Consider the following 17742-nt stretch of genomic DNA (forward strand, 5'->3'; position numbering starts at 1 on the left):
TCGCACATGATTTTTGTAGATTGCGTCACGATTATTATCGTAGGTGGTATTTACATTAATATTTCCTTGAAATTATACGTTAAATAGAACGGCATTTTTCTCAATGAACCGCCCACAAAACATTCTTAAGCAGTTACAACTCGCCGAATAGTTTTGGCCACTTTTAATGTACTTCGATGAATCGTCACTGTTCTCGTTTCGCGACATTCTGAGATACAAACAAACAAAAAAAAGGGTGCGTGTACTTATGTACGCGCGTAAGAAGTTATACTTCTTTGGCATTATTAAAAATAGTTTTTGATTGCATTCAAATAATTAATTACAATTTAATAATCAAAGACTGGAAAAGGAGTCATTATAGTCAATAAAGTTTACATTTGAAAAATTAAATACTTATTATTATTATCTTACATTAAGTGTAACATAAATTCTATTATTATTCGAATGTTGTTTTTAAATTATGTCCAATGCCGTAGCATCTTCCGTAGGCAACTTCATTCTGTTAATTTTGTGTCACGGTGCGCGCATCGTAAAATTTCAATCTCAACAATTTCATAACGCGCCTAAAGAAGTATAACTTCAAAAAGATTAACGTTTATTTAACATATACATTTCTGGTATATATAGAATAGCGCATTAGCATGGTTTCCTCACTGTAGCATCTAGAACACTAACATTTTACAGTTATCTATCAACGGTTCGTATAAGGCTTCTTCGGATGCTAGTCTTTTGTTTATATTATTCTATTCACAGAGCATAATTGCATACGTTTACTTTCTTTAAAGTCGTATTAATTATTTTACACAGTTTTCTTTCAATAGGCTTATAGGCAATATATTATTTTGTTTACTACAGTTTTTCCCTTTTTTGTGCCATGCTCCATCTTAGCCTTTCAATATCTTATGACCCCTATATCACAAACATAAATTTAATATTAAAAAAATGAATTGTTCACTGACAAGTGTCTTACTTATTAGTTAATTGATAGGTTTTAGGACGAAATTACTAGGAAATTGTTAACGAAACACAGTAAGTAAATTTTCAAAACATAATGAAAAACTGGAATTCAAATCGAATAGCCCCACTGTGGGGCAGGTGAGTGAGTCAAGACCCGTTTCAAATGGTATATGGGACAGATAAATTCGAGTCTATTTTATTGATATCTTTTTAAGAACTTCAATACTATTTATTTAAAATCCCTACTAACACTTCAAAGGCCGTTGACGCACCCACGAGACGACTGGTATTGAAACTGGCCGTGGGCAGTGTTATTAGGTTTACCGTTTGCCGCCTATTCTATAAAAAAATAATCCTTATTGAAAAATGAAAGATTTTTATATTTTATGCAATGTATTTCGTAAGGAACTCCTATTGATATCGCAGTTAAATTAAAATACAAATCCGCATAGTTACGCGAACGTTCAAATGACCTTGAATGTATATTATTTACAATGCACCGCTTATGCATTGTAAATAGCGAACCGTATCATTACAAACTAGTCTAGATAACCTAGATTGACATAGTATATCATCAAGGTATTAATTTTTTAAGATGTATTCATGAATATTTTTTTAATAGGTAGTGAATTTGACGTATTTAATTTGTGCTCTGTGTATCCAAAATAATTTCTTGTAAAATTCGGCTCCGATGCGACAGTTTAAGTTGACAATAGTCAATAGTAATTTAGGCGCCAAAAATTATTTGTTTTTCGCTATCTAAATTTCAATATAATTAACTTTTTTATCACGACAATAAACGAATAGGTTAGTCGATGTAGTGTTAAAATATTGATTTAAAAAATATAGATAACATTTTGTGTGCTTACTACATCGGTTATTTACAGGTCGGGATGTTGTGTGCTAGTTACGTCACCTGCTTTCTTTTTCCACTCAGAAGATTCTTGAACGCGACGCGGATCATCTACTATAGATTTGTTTTCTAAACTAAAGCCTTTCAGAGTCCCCGTCAAGAGAACGATTAGAGGAAACATTTTACTCACAGGAATATTTTTGTTTACCATCAGTATCAGATGGGTAGTTTTTTTGTACCAAGATTTTTGTAGGCGCAGCCACCACGCATTGATGTCGTGAAAATTATATAGGGTAAGAGGCTACAATGGGCTGGTTATGTTACCTGAACCAAGAAGTACCGCGGAAGCTCTTAGATGGAGCCCGGCAAAGATTGCTGCAAAGTGTTAAGCAGAACTATCAAGCCATGGAAAACGGAGATGGACCATTTATTAGATTTTAATAATACGTAATTATATAATATAGAAAAGAAGGGCTTTGCTAAGCTAGCGTCGTACATTTTGTTCAAATTGTTGTTCGTCCTACGGTCTTACAATCAGAATATAAGTTTATGTTAGTTAAAAAATACGGAGTAAAAATAGCAGCCAGCAATAATTCAAGGCACGAGGCGAGCCAGGAATGTGATGAAAGTGATAAACAATGAGGTCATTGACACTTTTTTCTCGACAGGATGTTTTATCGCGAATTGCACATCTGCTATTTAAAGTTAAAGGGAATATGAAACGTTTTCACATTCTTTTAATAAAATAAAATGACGTAGCTGGTACTGGAATAATAAGATCAAAATTAATTCATGTTTTTTACACTTTAACTAATAACAATATTTTCCCTCCAATTAATCTGTTGCTAGGCAACCAGCTTGTTATTCTTTGCTTAGCGGTAGGTGATCTGACAACTTTATTTGGCAATCGCGGTTAGTGACGCAGTTGCTTTTATTTCGAAGGTTTTATGGCCTACGCAATGTCTGAAAATCACTCCTAACGTTATGTAAATACTGTTACATGGGTAGCAATCTCAATGATGGTCCGCGTGAGGGATGTCCTTTAACAGCGACTACTGAAGATAACATCAGTGCTGTGCGACGCATGATAGAGGAAGATAAGAGAGTGACCTATCAGCAGATACGGGCAAGCCTAGGCATTGGTATGAGTCAAGTTTAAAAAATATTACACGAACATTAAGGCTTCAGGAAGCTTTGTACTAAATGGATTACTTACCCCTTACTTTAACCAACGACCAGAAACACCTTTGCATGAACTGGTGTCGCCAAACGTTAAATAAGTTCAATGGCGGTGACTCAAATGCTGTGTTTGTCACAGGTGATGAAAGCTGGATATATTGCTACGAACACAAAACTAAAGATAAAATCGCTTTACGAGCTCTACGAGCCGAGCGAGCTGATATGAGCCCTATGGAAGAATGGGCCCACTGCTTTTCTCAGTGGTTCTATCGAATGCGACGATGTGTAAAGAGGAACGGTGATTACTTCGAAAATCAATAAAAGTATTGGCAACTTTCTACATACATTATATATTTCTTTATATTTTCATTATATATTTCTACATACATAAGCCGTTTTTCATTTTCTAAAAATTTTCAGTGTTACCTAGGTATGTTTTTATCTGTAAAATAGGTCATAGTCTTAGACATTCCACGACAAAAACGGCGTATGGTAGTGCCTATTTTGAATATGAATGCTTTTTGTAATAAAAATACAAATTTATAATTTTGATGGAAGTAAATTATAGTGGAAGAAAAAAACAAAACATTCATTTAATAAATCGTTTTAACTTTAACAACAATAAAAACACCATTTAATTGTCAGATAACCCAGTAGGGTCTTCGTATACGAACTGATGGCACACATGGCGTTTTAAATAGTAAAGTGCAGTCACCAGTGAGGGTTGCCATTAAGATAATATTTCATTTCTCTGATTTTTATTAACAATATACTTCAATTCAATTGTGGCTTGTATATAAAAAAATCAATCTTCTAGTCAGATTAATGTCTAAAAATACTGTCACGTTAAAGCTTAAAAAGTTCTAAACATAATGCCGGAAGTTCAGCTTAATCGTAATGAGTCATAAACTGGTTATAGTTTAAAAATGTATTGGCCAAACGAGGTTCTAATAACAATGAGTACAGGTGAATGACACCGCCAATTAATACGAGCGGGTTTTATAGACGCAATACTTATCGGTAACAGTCCATAAATGGCGTGCTGTCCTCACAGCGTATACTTCCTACGCCTTATTTAAATAAATGCGAAAATTCTTATTTTATTACAATGTCGTCACACGAAACATAATTTGGATAAATAGCTCCACTAAGAAATAGAAGTCTTTCAAGGCATTACAATTCTCGAGGATAAAAGTTATTATTAAACATTCTTGCTAATTGAAATATTGCTGAAAAGTTAAAAATAAGGTTATCTCGAATTTAAATTGCGTCAACTGTTTTGCATTTCAGAGCCAAGTATTGTCAAGTGTCAACATATTTACCAACTGTCACAAGAAACAAATCGACGTATATAATATCAACTAGCTCGCCGCGTCATATATTTTATTAATCCAGATTCCAGGCTCTTCTATCGCTTTTGCACCTTTGCTAAAAAAAAGGGTGCGTGTACTTATGTACGCGCGTAAGAAGTTATACTTCTTTGGCATTATTAAAAATAGTTTTTGATTGGATGCAAATAATTAATTGCAATTAAATAATCAAAGACTGGAAAAGGAGTCATTATAGTCAATAAAGTTCAGTTTACATTTGAAAAATTAAATAAATAAATATTTATTATTATTCTCTTACATTAAGTGTAACATAAATTCTATTATTATTCGAATGTTGTTTTTAAATTATGTCCAATGCCGTAGTATCTTCCATGGGAAACTTCATTCTGTTAATTTTGTGTCACGGTGCGCGCGCATCGTAAAATTTCACTCTCATCAATTTTTCATAACGCGCCTAAAGAAGTATAACTTCAAAAATATAACGCTACAGATAGAAGAACATGTTTCGTGGGCATAATGATATATGTTATTTAAAGATATACGCCGTCCTGATTGAAATTTAAGGATTAGAATTTTAGCTAATAATTGAAAGCTATAAATTCGATTGTGTATGAAATATACATTATACATACGAGTTATGCAAGTTACTTCCTCGTACTGACACGCACTGTAGTAACTAGCAATAAAACACATGAAAGTAAAATAGGTACTAATCGCTTGCATAGTTCTATTTATGCACAATATTTTCTATTGTGCATAAGTACAATACATTATTATTTTATTCGGAATATATTACCTGTACTTACAAAATTTTGAGCAAGTAAAACGAGGAATGCAGTCCCGTAACTTCTAAATAGTGCTTTTACATATTATACATTACATGTTTGTAACAATCGATCGGGTTACCTTAGTACAACATTTTTATATGTTCCAGAAAACCATCTCCAATCATTAAATTGCCAGAACATTTAAACATTTTCCGTACCTACTCGAAATAAGAAGACGCGGACGACCTACTCTTAACACTGAAATTCAAATCTCGGCTATAGAACTATTTCCATGTGTGCTTTAGGAATCGCTCTTATGGCAAAGCAAAACTGTGAAGAAACCGGCATCCTTAATAGCGACGGCGTGTCACGTGTGTTAGGCTGATCACCCACTATCCTATTAAAAAAAAGAACTGAACCAAACTTAAGGCATAACTCAGGGTTGCAGTGCCTCTGTAAAGACTCAAAGTAAGTTTAGGAAAATTAGCTTGTCATTGAAGGTCAGTGGTGGCGGACAATGGCCTTTCTATGAAATAGACCGAAACATCAGACCTCTTCCGTAATCGGAGATTCTTAAGTTACAAATCTCACGATATAATAATGGAAATATTTTGTTATTTAACTTTGATTGTGAAGGTAAACAAAATATTAGTTGTAATAAATACAATACGTGGGTAATGCAAATGCAACTGGTATTGTTAGGGATGTACCTACCTACCTATATTTTGTGTGTTTTCGTGTTATGTCTATGTCTATAAAAAACATCCCACATGTTCATATTTACCTAATAAGGGAAACTTATTGAGACAAAAATGCTAAGTGTCTTTCAATCATCTGGTGTTCATATGAAAAAATAAATGCATTTGACAGCCCTTTTTTCTATACAAAATTTGAGGGTAGATTTTAAATGTGAAAAACTAGACTCTCTAAGCCACAAACAAATCAGGTTAAATTCAAAAATATAAAAAACCACAAAAGGTTGAGCAATATACATTTTCATTGTTTTAACATTAATCATCGCTTATCAATTGTGAAGTGCATATCTTATCTCAAGAGTAAAATAACATCTTAGAATAATACATTTATTTTGCCTTTTACAGTACAAGTTTACAAAGATTGGATTAGAATAACAATATTTAGGCAGAAGTTTAAATTGTGGTCTAATTTTCTATAGTAATCTATTGGTCCCCTTATGTGTTTCTTATAAAAATGCATAGAAAACTTTAGAAAATGTTTTTTATATAATTAACAGTACTTGGTACAATTTAAAATTAATTGACTCAGTCAGTATGTTTTAGTTTAAATATTTCTCTTAATTTTTTACTAACTAGCAAATACAATAGGAGTTTTTTAATATAATATATAAAACCTGTTTGCACCAAAGAATATAATCTATGCATCTCATATTTACTTAAAACATTCTTACAAATAATGGACTGTATTTGTGCTTTCATATAAAAATATTTTTGTGCATAAAATTGTGTCATCAAAGATAAGTAACATCAAAACATATGTGATCTACTAAAAGGTTATAATGTACATTTGAAACAATAGAAACAAGTTGCTTGCCTGTGCTTAATCCAGACACTACTCTTAAAAGAACACTATAACCCTCCAGTGTAAATACCATTTTTTCTTTTAGTTCTATAATACCACTTAATATACATTCTTATAAATACTATATCAATTTAAAGCAACATCAACAATTTCAACACTGGCTGTCTATAGACATATAATTTAAACGACATATCAAAACATTTTAAAATTTATAGTAAATGTGCAACAGTTATTTTTATGATGGGTAAATGTTTACAAAATAGTTTCATTTCAATCAGTCAACATGTATAAAGTGGTTTTAATCAACTAAAGTGGCTCATGAATTACCATAATAATAGCAATACACTTTTATTATTTGCTGAACATTGTTATTGATAGCAATCTAAAGATACACTAACCCCTTTTTTATTTTTTATCTGTGACAATAACACTATCTCATAATTGAATAATTCATAGTAATTAGAATTATGAGTAGACGACTCTCAAGTAAGAAGTTGGCAACAGTCTCACACTAGCTGAAGGTGGTAAATATATTAGAAAAGGTGTTACAAATTGAGTATGGGCTGGCTCTTAGTGAATGCCACTATTAACATCAACCTATGGAAGAGCCCCTTTAGTAAAACGTTAGGAATCTGAAAAATTATCGTCCTGATGGTGTCTCTGGAGCTGGAGTGACTGGTGGAGGAGCAGCGGTTGAGCTTGAGCCAGATGTGGCCCACACAATAATAATAATGAGGAGGACGGCTCCCACCGCACCAATTATCAACATCATTTTAAGATTTTGCCACCAGTACTTCCTCTTAAGCTTACCAGCCTGTTGTTCGAATTGCGCCGCTCCATGTTGTAGAGCATCCGCACGATTGTCCAGTTCTGACAGCTTTTGGTCGCGTTCCAACACTTTCTCGACATTTACACGCATAATACCAACGACCTCATCTACTTGAGCTTGTGTCTGAGCTAATCGTTTATCGCTTACTCTAGGTGCGGAGGTGCCTTGGTTTTCCATGATTAACAAACTACGTACGGATGTATTGAAATAATGTGATATTTCAGATTTAGCTGTCGTCGCTTATTAAATCGCGGATATAGCTGGATGGCAATTGTATAAAAGCAGCGGCAACAACAATTACTTTTGCTCAATATTGAATATTCAAGAAAATTAGGATGACGTAAAAAATTACTCAGACTACGCGAGCACAGACTTTTTAAATTATTTAGTCAAATCACAATGCCCATTGCACAGCATAGACTAAACTCTATCCTACAGATTATACAGTTGAATAACAATAGGTACCCCATTCTTTTAAGTTTATCTGTACTGTACCGTATGATTAAGAGTCTGTGGTTAAGATTTGCGGTGTTTCTCTCGTGACAATTTTTGGTTACTTTTCAGTTTTAATTCAAAGGATATTTAATAAATAAATTGAAAAAGAAATACTTCAATATGGTATGTACTAAGAATATTCTATGCTTTTATTAAAAAATTGTAAAGATTTTGTACTTTTTTCCGCAACTAGCTGTGAAATGTTGTTTCTGTAGGCCATTGTATTCGTTTGCACATGTTCACAAATTATTAAATTTTTAAATGAATACTTGCAGGTTTCACTTAATCCCATCAGAATATTGAAGAATGAAGCAGAAGAAGAAAAGGGTGAGGTAGCTCGGATGTCCAGCTTTATTGGTGCCATTGCTATTGGTGATTTAGTCAAAAGCACTCTTGGCCCCAAAGGAATGGACAAAATCTTGGTTTCTTATGGTAGAAACGCTGGCCAGGTATATTTCACACCTGGAATATAAACAGGGATTTTAGTAACTGTGACTTACAAGTTGCTTATACATTTGATTTTTGCAGATAGAGGTTACAAATGATGGTGCTACTATTCTTAAATCAGTAGGTGTAGACAACCCTGCAGCAAAAATTCTGGTTGATATGTCAAAAGTACAAGATGATGAAGTTGGAGATGGAACAACATCAGTTACTGTGCTTGGTACAGTATAAAGCTAATTCAGTCAGGATAGCTAATTTTGAATGTCATAATGATTTATTAAATCTTTGCAGCTGCTGAACTTCTTCGGGAAGCAGAAAAGCTTGTTGAACAGAAATTGCATCCACAAACAATAATAGCAGGCTGGCGCATAGCTGTTGAAGCTGCCAAACTAGCCCTTTCAGATGCTAGCTTTGATCATGCAAAGAACTTAAATGATGCAGCATTACGAGCTGACTTGGAGAATATTGCCCGTACTACACTGAGTTCCAAGATCCTTTCAAATCACAAAGAGTAAGTAATCAGACAATTAACCTTAATATTAATTTTAACCTAAACTTAGTTCAGAATACAAAAACAAGCCATCCTAGTGATATCACAATAATATTAAAGTGTCTTAAAACTTGCTTAAATTTGTCAGCTGCCGAACTTTATGGTATACATATTTCCTGATAAATTTCTGTGTTCTTTTTTAGTTTAATTACGAGATGTTTTAGATGTGTTTAGCTTCGAAGCAACAAAGTTAACTTGATTCTTACAAATAAAAAGCTGTAGGATTTGGGACTGACAAGTCTTTGTATATGATTTTGATAGTTTTTTTATAAGTAGGTACTTCTGTAGTTGCTGAAACATTAATTGTATAAAAGAAATCAAACCCCTGGATCTTCAGGCTAGATTATTGGATGTTAGTAGTAAAAACTACACATTATCATAGACATGATAGGTTAATTGAAGTCTTAGCAATTATTATTCTTGTGTTTATCTTATTTATTCCAGGCATTTCACAAAATTAGCAGTTGATGCAGTATTAAGGCTTAAAGGTTCTGGCAACTTGAAAGCAATACAAATTATCAAGATCTCTGGTGGTGTTCTCGAAGAATCCTTCCTGGATGAAGGATTTCTATTGAATAAGAAGGTTTGTGAGATATACTAACTTTATAAAACAATTTTGCTTGATGGGTATTAAAAAATTATTTTGTAAGTGTACACTTGCATACAATGTCAGTCTTTCTTGCATAATTCATAAATAAAATATAAATAGTGGGTACTACATAATCAGCATTACATGAAGTCCTTATAGTTATGGTTAGCATTAGTAAACAACCTCCAATGGAGTGATGGCATCCTCCAAATTCTTCCACTAGTCTCTCATCCTCGCCACCATTATCCAATAGCTATAAGATATTTGTATTGCAAGGTACAGACCTAAATTTACTCAGAAAAGTGAATAGTTATATAGACAATGTCATCATACGGTGTCTATTCTAATTTTGAACTATGGCTGTGCACCAATCATTTCTATGTGCACAATGATCACGGAAAGCTATTTAAAGTATTGTCTGAAGAAATATCATTGTTCCATGCCACATGCAGTATATACATAGTAATAATTATCTCATGGTGCTGCAACCCAATCTAAGTCTTAGCTTCAGATTGCACCTATTTCTTTGATCAATTTTAAATACAAATGCCAGATTTCATTGTTTTGACAAGTCCGCTCTTGGGGCTAAGAAAAGCCGGTTTCCTCACAATAGAAACAAATGTTTTTTGTGCACATAGTAAAATCCAGTGTACAACATTACTTACACATTTTAGGTTGGAGTACATCAGCCAAAACGCATTGAGAATGCAAATATATTAATTGCAAACACACCGATGGACACAGATAAAATCAAAGTTTTCGGTTCAACGATCAAAGTGGATTCTATGGCTAAAATCGCTGAACTTGAAGTAGCTGAGAAGGAGAAAATGAAGGACAAAGTCAACAAGATTCTGGCTCACAAGTGCAATGTCTTTATTAACAGGTTTGTCATTTTTCTTTTATTATTATTATTCTCTAAACTAATCTGTATAGTTCGCCAATCTTTCGGGTTTTAGCTAATTACAATACAAATTTTGAAGATGTTGACAGTTTCCACTGAAAACATTGTGAGAAAATATTTTGGAAACTGGAGGACTTTGAATTTATTTAGCAGTAGCAACAATTTCTTTTTTCTTTAAAAATATTTTGAAGTTGTAATTTGTTTAATATTTTATTTCAGTTTTTGTTTTTTTATGTAATAATGTACTTAATTGACTTATGTTTTATGTTTCCTGTTGTTTAACAATACTTATTTAGTCGATAATCATGAAATGTTTACATTTTTCATGTTATTTTCAGGCAGTTAATCTACAATTACCCAGAGCAGTTGTTCGCTGATGCAGGTGTCATGGCCATTGAGCATGCCGATTTTGATGGAATTGAAAGATTGGCACTTGTCACTGGTGGTGAAATTGTCTCCACCTTCGATTCTCCTGAAAAAGTCAAATTGGGACACTGCAAAGTCATTGAACAGGTATGTTAATCTGTGCAGAAAAACACTTTTCGCATTTAATTTTTTTTATTAATAGGTTCGGTTTTATTAGATACTTAATAATAGACAAGTTAGAATGACAAGATTTTTTTATGTATCACAAGTTAGTGGACCCCATTGCACCTCTCGGACAGACCCCTAACTATAACTATATTTTAAGAGTTTCCCTAGTACCCGGAGTCTGTAAATTGCTCTACCAACAATAAAATAGGCCTAAAACAACGCTGGTAATAGGACTCGCCGATCCTGTACCAAAACAGTAGACGACAGCTGACCAAAAATAGTAGAAGTGACTGACATTTGACAATGTATTTGAATAAAATTATCTATGGTCGTCCACGAATTGGCTTAGCCCTTAGTTTGAATCTAAGGATTACTTTCATATTTCCAGGTTCTAATCGGTGATGAATGTCTGATTCGTTTCTCGGGAGTCGAACTGGGGTCTGCTTGTACTATCGTCATCCGTGGAGCCACTCAACAGGTCATTGATGAAGCTGAACGGTCCCTTCACGATGCTTTGTGTGTACTTGCAGCTACTGTTAAGGAGCCTAAAGTTATATACGGAGGAGGTAAGATACTACAATAATAATTTTGAAAAAAAAGTGAAGTTTTCTGGATTCTTTTTTTTTAGTTTTATGGCATGTTTTCTTACGATATTTGACGACTAATTGGTCTAGTGGTTAGTACTCCTGACTGTGAATCCATGAGTCCCGGGTTCGATCCCCGGCTGAGACGAACATCGATGTGATGAGCATTTGGTGTTGTGCTTAGGTCTTGGGTGTTTAAATATGTATTTATATGTCTATCTAATTATAATATGTATGTATATCCGTTGCCTAGTACCCATAACACAAGCTTTACCAGCTTACCATGGGACTAGGTCAATTGGTGTGAATTGTCTTTAAAAAAAAAATTTCGTCATGGAAATGTAAAATATTGTTCTTTTTGTTGTCTATTATTATCGTGTTAGGGAGCGTTCAAGTATTACGTTACGCAATTATTGGAGATTATTGACTCCCCCCCCAACCCATGTAACGCGCCGCAACGTTTTTCTGTACCCAAGTACAGTACTGTACCAAGTATAGTAAAACGTTTCGTGACCTAGTGACTCTTTATACCTTAAAGTTCCCCACAAGTACTGGACAGTCGAAAAGAATATTAAAACCCCGCCCCGCATCGTAACGTTTTACAAAAGGACCCCCTCCCCCCAAAATTCGTTACGTAATACGTGAACGCTCCCATATCTGTAGGATTACGAAAGAAATACGCAGTTTCTGCCTCGTGTGTCTTAACTTGTGTCGCCTGCCTATTTAAGCTTACTATATTATGGATACTAGCTGACCGGGCAAACGTCGTTTTGCCATATATATCATTTATAATAAAAAATAGGGGTTGATCGTAGAGGGTTGAAAGTTAGGGGTTGTATGTATTTTAATGCTGTATCATAAAAAAATAAAAACAGAAAAAAATATCTAGAATAAAAAAAAAATTAGGGGAGTCCTCCCCAAATTTTTTTTTTACCCTTAACATTTAGGGGGATGATAAATAGATGGTGTCCGATTCTCAGACATACCCAATATGCACACAAAATTTCGGTCGAGCCGTTTCGGAGGAGTTTAACCACAAACACCGCGACACGAGAATTTTGTATATAAGATTCTGGTTCACGATGTCTGAGAAAATATGTAACTGGCGACGATTTTCAGGTGCAAGCGAAATGTTGATGGCCGAAGCTGTGTCCCGTGCCGCGACCCGTATAGCTGGAAAGGAGGCTGCCGCAGCTGAAGCGTTTGCGATCGCTTTGCGGCGTCTGCCGCAAGCTGTGGCTGACAATGCCGGTTATGACAGCGCTGAACTGATTGCACGGCTCAGAGCGAAACATGCACAGGGGGAGAAAACTATGGGATTAGGTATGTTGAATGATGTTAATTATTTCGACTATGTGTTTGCGTGTTGTTCCCACGAGAATGTAAGTGCGTGCTCCTATTTCACCATGCCTCCTGCTGATAGAGGACAACTCTTTGTTATTAATTTATGTTATTATTATTAATTACTTAAGATGTCATGTGGAACATGGTTTAATGGTTGCAGCTCCTTACAAACGTTGTGTAAAAAAAAAAACTTTTCTTCTCTTCCTTTCTACGCCCTTGATTTGAGAACTGGCACTAAATGTAAAATTAGAAGCATTTATATGTATTTCTTTACAGACATGTCATAAGTGTACAAAGTGTTACCAATATGATTAAATGATTTTTGAATTTGAAGAATTTGAATTTTCGATATTTTAAATTTAGAATTGTAAATAATGTTCTGACGGTTCAGTTTCAAAAATAAGTTTATTTAAATAATTTTAAAATTAGAACAGTCTAGACTCTTGATGTGTGCCTCAATTTAAGTGGTGCAATTAATTTTATTCATTTCGAATTTAGAATTGTAAATAATGTTCTGACGGCTCGGTTTATAAAACAAGTTTATTCAATTAATTTTAAAATTAGAACAGTCTAGACTCGTGACGTGTGGCTCACTTCAAATGGTGCAATTAATTTTATTCATTTTAAATATAGAATTGTAAATAATGTTCTGACGGTTCGGTTTCAAAAACAAGTTGATTTAATTAATTTTAAAATTAGAACAGTCTAGGCTCTTGATGTGTGGCTTCTGACAGTTTGGTATAAAAAACTTAAGACAGTTTTTTCGATTAACGGATTAATTTTAAATTTAGAACACTCTAGACTCTTGATGTGTGGCTCACTTCAAGTTGTGAAATAATTTTATTTGTTTTGAATTTCGAATTCATATTGCTGGTTCGAAATGGTTCTTGCTTAAAATTTCTTAAGAAAAGATAAACCAGTTTACTCTAAGGGTTAATAATTCGTAGTCTCTAGACTTCTATAAATCTGGGACACATTTTAAGTCATTAGAATTAATGATTTACGATGATTTTCCAATGTTCGTTCCCATACTCCTCAGAAACGGCTCGACCGATTCTTATGAAATATTCTATGCATATTCAAAAAGTCTGAGAAACTACTATCTATCTTTCAAAACCCTAAGTGATAAGGGGTGTCCACCCCAAATTTTTTTTTCATTATTTCGACATTTTTTTTTATGATACATCATACAAAAATATATACAACCCTTAATTTTTACCCCTCTACGATCAACCTCTATTTTTTATTATTGTAGATAGTTATTTTTATTGAAATGTGTCCTAGAAATAATATACATGGCAACACAAATGTTTGCCAGGTCAGCTAGTTTTTAAATAAAAAATAATTTTAATAAATTTCTTCCGCAGATATGGATAAAGGTATAATTGGTGATATGAAGATTTTAGGTATAACAGAATCTTATGTAGTCAAACGCCAAGTACTGCTCTCGGCCGCCGAAGCAGCTGAGATGATTCTTCGTGTTGACAACATTCTGAAGGCTGCCCCGCGCCGTCGTGGACCGGACCGTCGTCCATGCTAAATTTTATCGTTATTATTTCAGCTCGTCCCAGTAATTTTAGCATTTTTTACATTGAAAGGATTAAAACAATTTTTTTTACTAAAGCAGTTGATATTTTTACTATATTATTATATATTAATGTCAATAAGGTTAGCTGTGCTAACAATTTTTAATTAAAAATGTTCGTTTTTATTCTTCCAAATTCAGTGTTTTAGTATCATGTACTGGGACAGCTGCACTTAGCCTTATAATGCTTGTAAAGTCATATTGACTCTAATATACAAAATAATTTTGGATTCTGCCTGCATTTGAATACTTAAGGGATTATTAAAATACACGAAAGTGATCATAAATTTACGAGGAATAGTGTAGAAGATCTGTCTAAGAGGTTGTCTATGACTAGAGACCTTTCATAAACAAAGTGCGCCATCTTTGGTTTTTACCCGGCAAATTTCGTAACACGTTTTATATAATATTAAAATCAGCGCCATCTCTTAAAAGTAAATGGAAGCGGAAACAGCTGATCCATACCAAGTTGCTTTAAAGTTAAAATTTTGATAAATGTGTGACTACAGTACTTTACTTCTTTACTATAATTATATGCATTTTGTAAGCACGCATTTTTCGAACGTATCCTGTTAGATTTTTCAGCGTTTTTGTATAACAGCAGAACTGTTTTCATTTAAACATTAATATTATTAATATAAGGTTTAAGTTTCATTTCGTGGAGCTCACAAAAGTTTATTTCTTTAACATTATTTTTAGTTCGCCTTATTATGTACTAAATAAATTCTTCACAAAATTCTTGGCTTTTATTTTCTCATCTTTATATAAATAATTATTATTAAAGTCGGGTTCTTTCGAACACTAGTAACACTAGAAAAACTTTTGAAAATTTACAAGTAGAAAATCTAAAACGTAATGTTTATGGGTTTCGTGACTGTCAAATTTATATAAATTATGTTCATTCCGTTGACACGGTTAATTATCGCCTCAAAGCAAAGAACGTATTATAAAGTTTTCGAATCAACCAGATAACCACAGTATTCGGATAGTGGCGTAGTTTAGATTTTAACAAAAAGGGTTGACATAATATATTGGTTGTCAAAAGTTGATGCTTATTTAAAAATTATATAATATTTTCTGTATTGTATTACTTAAATAAAATATTTTTTTAAGTTAATCAGTAAACACGACATTCATTGACTGTTAGGCGGTTAAAAAATTCCCCAGGACAGCTTGTTATAAATATATATCACAAATAAGTAAGATTTAAACATGCCACGATACACTATTATGGAAGCAGTCTAAATAGGTCCTTAAGGCCATATCCCAGCACGAATTGCTGTGTCAGTGTCTCGGGGTGGACTGCGGGGCGCAGTGGAGAGCTGGAGCAATGTGGCGGCCCCTAATAACTATTAGTTATGTAAAACATTAAATTAATGTAATTTTATCAATATTTTTTCTGAAATGGATTACTTGGCTTGCGATAAAATATATCGTGTAAATTTCAAAATCATGTTCTATATACATTTTCGTCATAAAATGAATTCAAAGTGTCAAAAATTGGCTATGTTTGGATAGTTGATACCTTCCTAGTGAAGAAATCTTGGTCTTAACAACGATTTGGGACACTAGGACGCTAATAAACCGTAAAGAAAAATTATCAATATATGAAATTCTCTCTTTTTTATGCTTATTTTATATCACTGGAAATTGGACACAGTTTCCTGATACAAAGTTGTACACCAGGAGTCTATTTATACTAATTTATTTTTCGCCAAAAACATGTTATTTTACAGAAAGAGATTATTTTGGGTATTGGCAAAACAGAGTATGTAGAAATACTCGAACTGAAAAGAATTCAATATTAACACATTTCAATTTCTGGTAATTCGATATACCTTTATTATTTGATTTGTCTTCGTCCGAACAATAAAAGCCTTAGGACCTTTGGAAATCAAGTTTACGGAATTTTATTTGTCGTATGAATTTCCTGTGCCAATACTCGAATGAGATAAGAATTTAAAACGAAAATTGCTTGTTTTATTTTGCATATACCTCCTACAAGTTTTTTTGAAGTTATACTTCTTTAGGCGCGTTATGAAAAATTGATGAGAGTGAAATTTTACGATGCACGCGCACCGTGACACAAAATTAACAGAATGAAGCTGAAACAACATTCGAATAATAATAGAATTTATGTTACATTTAATGTAAGAGAATTATAATTAATATTTATTTATTTAATTTTTCAAATGTAAACTGAACTTTATTGACTATAAAGACTCCTTTTCCTGTATTTGATTATTTAATTGTAATTAATTATTTGCATGCAATCAAAAACTATTTTTAATAATGCCAAAGAAGTATAACTTCTTACGCGCGTACATAAGTACACGCACCCTTTTTTTAATTATAAGTCTTCCTGATTTAATATTTATTCAAGATGTTTCAATCGTCATTCAAGGGATATTACGAAATGAATGGTAGTAGTGCTTTAATGTCTATTTTGAAATGAATATTATATATATTTTATTCAAGATATGTAAATTATAAAAAACTTACTTGCATCCGTATAATCCAAATAATTTTTTTTATTGTTTTACATGGTACTACATATTGTGAATTTAATTAAAATCTCTACTTTCGTAATATGCAACCAACACTTCTATTACAATTATTTCTTCTGCCTACATTAAAACAAAACGAAACATGTCCTGAAGCATTTCAATTTATCTAATTTCAATTTAATAAGAAAACCACACAGGGCACGTAACTTCACCCTATTCTTCCATGCAATGTAAATAATTTAACACGCTCGAAGGGCCCCAACGAAGATTGTATTACGTGACTCGAACCACAGGAAAAAGGCGCCAATACGCCATACGAGGTAAAAACACGACAAATGAGAAACTTTGCCGGGATTATGTCAATAATAAGAGACGCTAAGGTTCAAATAGCAGAGACAAGTTTAGGCGCGAAATCGAAATCTTCGTCTGTCAAAATGATATGCATTTAACAGATATATTTTTTTTATGGCTCTGGCACGATTTGTGCATTAGCCAGCGTCAAGTATAGGATTTTTTTTATAATTAGTGCTTGTCTTTAGAAATTCGACCGTGTCCTCCATGTACGGTTTATGCACTCGCCCGGTACCGCACAACCTTCCAAAGGCCGAGAACAAATTTAAATTAAATTAAAACTTGCCCTCGAACCGGGAATCGAACCCGGTACCCCTCGCTGCCACTTAATAAGACCGCTAGGTTATGAGGCCCCTATTTAACAGATATTGATGTCAATTACTAA

The 17742-nt window shown here is 33.3% G+C and overlaps 2 protein-coding genes across 2 annotated transcripts; one reads left to right on the forward strand and one right to left on the reverse strand.

The window, feature by feature from the left end:
* Nucleotides 1–6155: 6155 nt before the first annotated feature.
* LOC125061619 (synaptobrevin-1-like) lies at nucleotides 6156–7809 on the reverse strand. Its single transcript, XM_047667128.1, has one exon. It carries the CDS (start codon nucleotides 7648–7650, stop codon nucleotides 7285–7287), a length of 366 nt encoding a protein of 121 aa, XP_047523084.1. The 5' UTR covers nucleotides 7651–7809; the 3' UTR covers nucleotides 6156–7284.
* Nucleotides 7810–7938: 129 nt separating this feature from the next.
* On the forward strand, nucleotides 7939–15235 carry LOC125061615 (T-complex protein 1 subunit beta). Its single transcript, XM_047667122.1, has 10 exons — nucleotides 7939–8091; nucleotides 8244–8417; nucleotides 8497–8632; nucleotides 8704–8923; nucleotides 9407–9545; nucleotides 10226–10434; nucleotides 10791–10965; nucleotides 11375–11552; nucleotides 12690–12893; nucleotides 14282–15235. The coding sequence occupies exons 1-10, from the start codon at nucleotides 8089–8091 to the stop codon at nucleotides 14452–14454; spliced, it is 1611 nt and encodes a 536-aa protein (XP_047523078.1). The 5' UTR covers nucleotides 7939–8088; the 3' UTR covers nucleotides 14455–15235.
* The last annotated feature ends 2507 nt before the right edge of the window (nucleotides 15236–17742 follow it).

The sequence above is a fragment of the Pieris napi genome, chromosome 23 (assembly GCF_905475465.1).
Source record: "Pieris napi chromosome 23, ilPieNapi1.2, whole genome shotgun sequence".
Taxonomy (NCBI): domain Eukaryota; kingdom Metazoa; phylum Arthropoda; class Insecta; order Lepidoptera; family Pieridae; genus Pieris; species Pieris napi.

Excerpts from the sequence above, each read along its gene's own strand:
- LOC125061619 (XM_047667128.1), bottom strand. The coding sequence starts at position 7,650 with ATGGAAAACCAAGGCACCTCCGCACCTAGAGTAAGCGATAAACGATTA.
- LOC125061615 (XM_047667122.1), top strand. Across the intron at positions 8,924-9,406 it reads ATCCTTTCAAATCACAAAGA|GCATTTCACAAAATTAGCAG; the intron begins GTAAGTAATCAG and ends TATTTATTCCAG. Across the intron at positions 10,435-10,790 it reads TGCAATGTCTTTATTAACAG|GCAGTTAATCTACAATTACC; the intron begins GTTTGTCATTTT and ends TGTTATTTTCAG.